We start from the raw sequence: 6124 nt of genomic DNA, 5'->3' as shown, positions 1-6124 counted from the left end.
GGATAACTTTAGTGCTAACCTGATAATCTTTTCCAATAATGGTGATCCTCTCTGATTAATATTACTATCACTCATGGTAATGTTTTTTTGATGTGTTTAATCGATCTTGATGTCTGATCATGACTTTTTATTATTTGTTTTCAATCTAATGGCTCGTACGTGTAATCATAGCTATCTGCATATATGGTGGAGAACGTGTAGATGCTTGTTTTTACTCGGGGGTCTTTCTATGGTCATTTCTTGGTAGACACTGAATCAATAAATGCAAGGGAAGTATGTCTATTTCAAGTTGGCTTATTTTTTAATCATTTACGTGACACCCGAGGCCAATACCAAGAGCTTTTGTTGTTTCCTTTAACCTAAATAATGGTGGCTAATAATTTTACTCGATCGGTTCTTGCTGTTTTCCTTGTACCCTTTACGAGACCATCAACTCTCCTTACGTTAATTTAAGTATTTTTATTAGAAAAATATTGAGGTGGGTGAGATATACTAATAAAAATAATGATTTCATATTATAAAACATAAAGAGGGATTTTTAAGTTGAAGAAATATTTTTCATATGCATATCATGTAATCTACCTGTTTATTTTAATACTATTTATTTCGTTCAAAATTTAGTAACATGATTTTAAAGTTTGTGATTTAGAGTATAAACATAAAATTCTACATTATGAGATTTTAAAAATTAAGATTAAAACCAATAAATTATGAAAATTTAAGGGTTTTTATATTAATTAAATACTGAAAACGTTGGATTTTTTCATGAAATATCTATTTCAAAAAGATTTAAAGGTTCAGGACATAAGGCAGGTGCATGATTTAGCCCTCGTTTTCCGAACGAATAATTTAATACGGTATTGGTTCAAACACGTTTGTTATTAAATATAAGGTGGAAGTATTGTAGTTTTATTATGTACCCAAAGTTATTTTTGTTTTGACTAGAAAAGAATTTTATTAATGTTTTGGCCCAAACATAATTTATTGGTTGTCTTGTTTGGAATAAAAGAAGAGGCAGAGAGAGAATTATTCTCAGTTGCAGACTAGAAGTTGCATTTGGAGGGAAGCAAAAGACCCCAAACAAGTGAAGATCACTAATATATAACGTAGGAGACCAGATTACAGATTACATACATTCACACCATATTTTATATCTTATATAATAGGGAAAAGCCCATAAATTTATCCCCAAGCAAGCAGCTTTCACTTGCTTAAGGCCAAATCTCTCTTTTACATCACGGTTCTAGGCCTAGTTGCCAATAACACTAATATTTTACTCATCATAATAACAATAAAAGAAAGGGGCAAACAATAATAATACCCCCCCCCCTTTTCAACATGAGAAGAGCACCCACCAAGCATAAAGAATGCAAAGATATCCCTAGGTTTTGACCCTATTTTTTTCACCCAGTTATAAGTAATGATAGTCGACGGTGATAAGGATGATTATGGATCAGTAGTACTGAAAGATGTCTGGAGAGGCCATGATGGCTTGGTTGAGATAAGGCAGATTGAAAGGGTCGTTGAAACCGTGATTACCAAAGCACTGATCTGTTTCATACACCAAATCACCACATATGGCCGTGGGGGTGTTGAGAGAACTCAGGATTCGGTTCAGAGAGTCCAGTCTTTGACTCAGTTCCATCATCCGAGCCCTCAGAACCGAGTTCTCAGCCTGGATGTTCATATAGTGGTGGGTGTTGAAGTTGATGCTTGTCAGGATTTGGTTATTGTCTTGGCTTAGCTGAGTCACTTGGGCCGTTAATTCATCCAAGTACTGTTGTTTTCTTATCCGGGATCTTCTTGCTGATTCCCTGTTCGATTCCTTTCTCTTTCTTTTTCTTTGATCCATCATGTTCATCTGATTCAACTCCACTACAGAGCCAGAGTTCTGAAGCTGCGAGGAACCTGTGGAATTGGAGTTTCCACTGGACGAAGCCATATTAATATATTTACACCAAATTAAAGATCACTAATATATCAGGATAATATAACCTCAGAGACGACAGGACACCGACGCTAGCTAATTAATATAGAATGATAGTTACTATATAAAAAAAGCTTATTCATGAAAAAACATAGAACCAATAGAGGAAGACAACAGAGAAAGATTGAACGAGATGGGTCCTGCGTCTGAGGGAAGAATTTATCATAAACCCGGATCGGAGGATTTCACTGACGACTGGAGACATGAGTCTCAAGCAACAACAACAACAACGTATGCAGCATGAAGATTTACAGCACAAGAGAAAATAAACTTCTTTTTGGCAGAAAATATCAGCAAAAAACCAAGATATTTTTCTTCCTTTCTTGCTGTAAGAGTTTTTTTTTCTTCCTCCAGAGTTTGACTGTGGGTTTTTAGAATGGAGTCTGGAATCTCGGGTTTAACGACCAAAATCCCCCGGTAGAAGGGCAAATACCTCCCAAGAGGATACGAAAAGAAGAGAGGAAAAAGAGGAGAAAGGAACCAGCAGAAGCTTAGCTCAATGGGAAACGGATAGGAAGAAGACAGCAAAAAAAGTTCTTGAGGGGGTAAAAAGCAGACGGGGAAGGGGATTTTTGACAGTATTGATAAGGCAAATTTATAGGGGGAAAAAATAGGTAATAGGGAAATTAAAGTGCCAATAAAAAAGAAAAGAGCATTGGAGAATCTTCTTCTTTGGAGTTGTTGGAGGGAGATGAGACGAAATTTTCACCACCCTCCAATTTAGGCTGCGTCACCACCTTACAAAATATGCTCAATTACCTATTTTGCTCTTAACTTTAAGCGTTTAGTCATTTTAATCCCTAAGTTCTTATTGTCTCATTTAATCATTGAACTTTTTTGGTCAAATTAATTTTTTTTTATTAATATAGGATTAGTACAAGGTAGTGTATGCTCATTTATCACGGAGACCAATCGGTTCTTTAGATGAAGACTATGCAGTATCAACATTGTTATGAAATATAATTGATGAAACACATGTACTTGTGAATATTCTGTTCAACTAAAACACCAGAATTGCCTAATTGATGTCTTCAGGTTTTACCTTTCTGTTACAATAGTTGAGTCCGTGTCGGAACGAAAACGACAACATCCAACCCCATACTTTGCTTTGCCGCAAAATTTATTTTTTTCTCTTCCAAATGCTTACCCTCGCAAAGGCGAAAAGGGAACATGAAAGCTCTTCCATGCTTTGCCTGTTTATACTCATCATATTGCAAACACGCACTAACCCGACCATACACTCCCCTCCCCCCTTGAATTAGTGGTTACACTTTATAATGTGGGGTGTAATTAGGGATAACCAATAAGTTACAGTTCAACACAGCAACGTTATCAGAAATATTTTTAGATCCTAATCCTTTTCTGTATCATCTTCTAATGCATACAATGGTACAAAACATGGTGACACACGTTCTTAGCTGAAACTGCTGATGGAATCATCATGCCAAAACAGTTAAAGCACTGACCTGGGCACAATAAGATAACTTATTTGTAAATTTACTAATAATGGACTGGCCTGCAGAATAATTTACTAAAAAAATAATTTTTAAATTTTTTCTAACTATACCTTTTAACGTCTATTTGAGATTTAATGACATTATTAATAAAAAAAGAGAGATTAATGACATTACTTTATTGTTACATATAATTAACTGACTTTTTAAAACACGATAATATACTTATAAACGCATTAATAATAGAATGGGATGTAATTTAATTTACTTTTTTAAAAAACAATGATATGTATATTATTTGATTGATTTAATATCAAAATAAGTGGTCACTATACCTAAAATCTCGAATAGGTGCCTAAAGTATTTTTTGATTTATCCAAGTGCCTAATATTACAAATGATACTCATTTAGGTGTTCGGACCGACAACGACGTTAATTTCCCTGTTAAGTGACACGTGTCATAATATGATGATTTTAATTTTTTATTTAAAATTTTTAAAAAAATTAAAATTATATATATTTAAAAAACATAATTATTTTGAAATAACCTCAAAACTTTGAAAACATTCATTTCAACCCCTAAACCCAAGTCTACCATTACACTTTGTCGTCGGGGAAGCTCCACCCGGGCGACCAAAACCACCATGAAATCGTGGTCGATCGATGGTGAATAGACATTTAATACCCCATGAACCCAAAGATGAAAATCATGATCTCGACGACAACTACGACGACGTGTGACTAGGAGGATGGCAAGGACTATGTCGGCAGCGGTGGTCATGGCCAGAAAGGGGGCGGCTGCGGGTTAAGGATATGATTTGAGGATTTTAGGTATTTTAGGGCTTTTTTTATAATTTAAAAGAAATTAGGTTTTTTATAAATATAATAATATTTTTAAAAAAATAAATTTCAAAATCACTAGATTATGACACACGTCACTTAACGGGGAAAATTAATGTCGTTGATAGTCTGGGCACCTAAATAGGCAACATTTGTATTGTTAGGCATCTGGATAAATAAAAAAATAGTTTAAGCACCTATTCGAGATTTGCAGATAATGGAAAAACCAGCTATCCCTAAGATATGTGAACACATTAACGATTCAGGAACTGTTCTAAAAAGGACACTGGGAGTGCTTTTGACCAAGCTTTGATTCTATTTATGTGGATAAAATTACAAGTAATCAGAAAAAAAAAGTGACAGATAATGCTTCCATTGCCAGTCGGCCATTACTGCTTTCAATATGTTTTATACAATCTTCTTCCTCAATTGTCAAACAAGGTAGAGATGGCCGAGAGCAGCAGAGGGAAATTAAGGGATATGATATATGGTCGGTTTTTGTAGGGTCTATTTCAGCTTTTCTAAAAGGGGTCTAGAAACAAGCTCCGTTTCGATTTTTCCATGCACGTGATTCTCACATGCTTACTTTTCCCCTTAATCTCTTCGGTTCGTAGCTTTTAATCTCACCAAGTTGCTGGTTGGTCCCAGAGTTTCCTTTTTGCATATCAAACTGAAAATACAATAACAGATAGATACCTTAAAGAGATTTGATCTTTATAGATAAAAGAAAGTATCCATAATAATAAGAGCACTTGATAATTTCAACTAACATAACTATCCAAATATCTGAAAGGCTGAAACAGTTGAGATTTGGATATTGTAATGCAACCGATTTCTGGGACACTTTATTGTTGTTTGGATTATGCATATATACATGAGATGTTAAACAAATAGATTCGCTGCTTAATCAAGAAGCATGTTTCAGTTTTGGTCAAGTCCGCTAGGTGGCTTTGTTGGACTAGTGGAAATCAAGAACCACATGCTACTTTAAAAGTAAAAAAGCAGGCATCTCATCAAACTTAGAATCCAGATAAGCCACCTTCAAAATTATCATCTTTAACATCTCTCAAAAAAGAAGAAAAAGCAGACATGGGGTTGCCTTGCCTATAGCAGTCACGCCGTGCATGGGAGGAATAGTGTTGGTGATGCTGTCGTGTCACCTATTCTTGGTCCACTTCCGTACCAACTTCTTGCCTGATAACCTATCCAGAGGGTTCCTTTTATCCAACTCCAGAATCTGGATTGAATCTGCCTTCGACATGAAAGGCACCCGAGAATGATATTTCTATATTTGGTGAAAAAGAAAAGGTATCCGCATTAACCAAAACCTTCTTATTTTGTATTTCAGATATTCTCAAGTAAATCTATAAACAAACAGTTGACAGAAAATTAGTCTAAATTTTAGTGCTAATTTTCCACTTGCCCCAAATGGGAGATAAAGTAAAGTGTGTTTAAAGCAATCTAGAAGCATGATTTCTTAGAAATATTGTCGTAATTACCCACGTGACGGTATATTCAGAGTAATTGGTCGCAGTGGGAATGGAACTCAAAAACCAACTATCTTTGTTTTACTTGTAATTTAAAATGTCATAAAGAATAATGTTTTTATTGTTAGGAGAATCTCATTCAAAGTGTGTTTCATCAATTCAAAATTCAATTAAAGAAAAGCAGGGAATTGAATTTATACATTCCTCAAGCCTCACTATAAAGTCAAGCTGCCGCTTGAGAACCCAAAAAAGACACGTCAATGCAGCCTAACTGTTATTTATTTATTTAACAATAATAATAATAGTAATATATAGGCATGTGGGTACATTACTTGGAAAAAAAATGGTTCCGGTTC

General features: G+C 34.8%; 1 protein-coding gene across 1 annotated transcript; it reads right to left on the bottom strand.

Annotated features, from left to right (window-relative positions):
* Positions 1-1160: 1160 nt before the first annotated feature.
* LOC120216683 (bZIP transcription factor 44-like) lies at positions 1161-2570 on the bottom strand. The gene has a single exon (XM_039214037.1). It carries the CDS (start codon positions 1940-1942, stop codon positions 1454-1456), a length of 489 nt encoding a protein of 162 aa, XP_039069968.1. The 5' UTR covers positions 1943-2570; the 3' UTR covers positions 1161-1453.
* Between the last annotated feature and the right edge of the window lie 3554 nt (positions 2571-6124).

The sequence above is a fragment of the Hibiscus syriacus genome, unplaced genomic scaffold, assembly GCF_006381635.1.
Source record: "Hibiscus syriacus cultivar Baekdansim isolate YM2019G1 unplaced genomic scaffold, ASM638163v2 tig00110163_pilon, whole genome shotgun sequence".
Lineage (NCBI taxonomy): Eukaryota > Viridiplantae > Streptophyta > Magnoliopsida > Malvales > Malvaceae > Hibiscus > Hibiscus syriacus.
The sequence above is the reverse complement of the archived record's forward strand: the minus strand, read 5'-3'. Positions and strand labels throughout refer to the sequence as shown.

What these genes read in the sequence shown, in the direction of transcription:
- LOC120216683 (XM_039214037.1), bottom strand. Translation starts at nt 1,942, where the DNA reads ATGGCTTCGTCCAGTGGAAACTCCAATTCCACAGGTTCCTCGCAGCTT.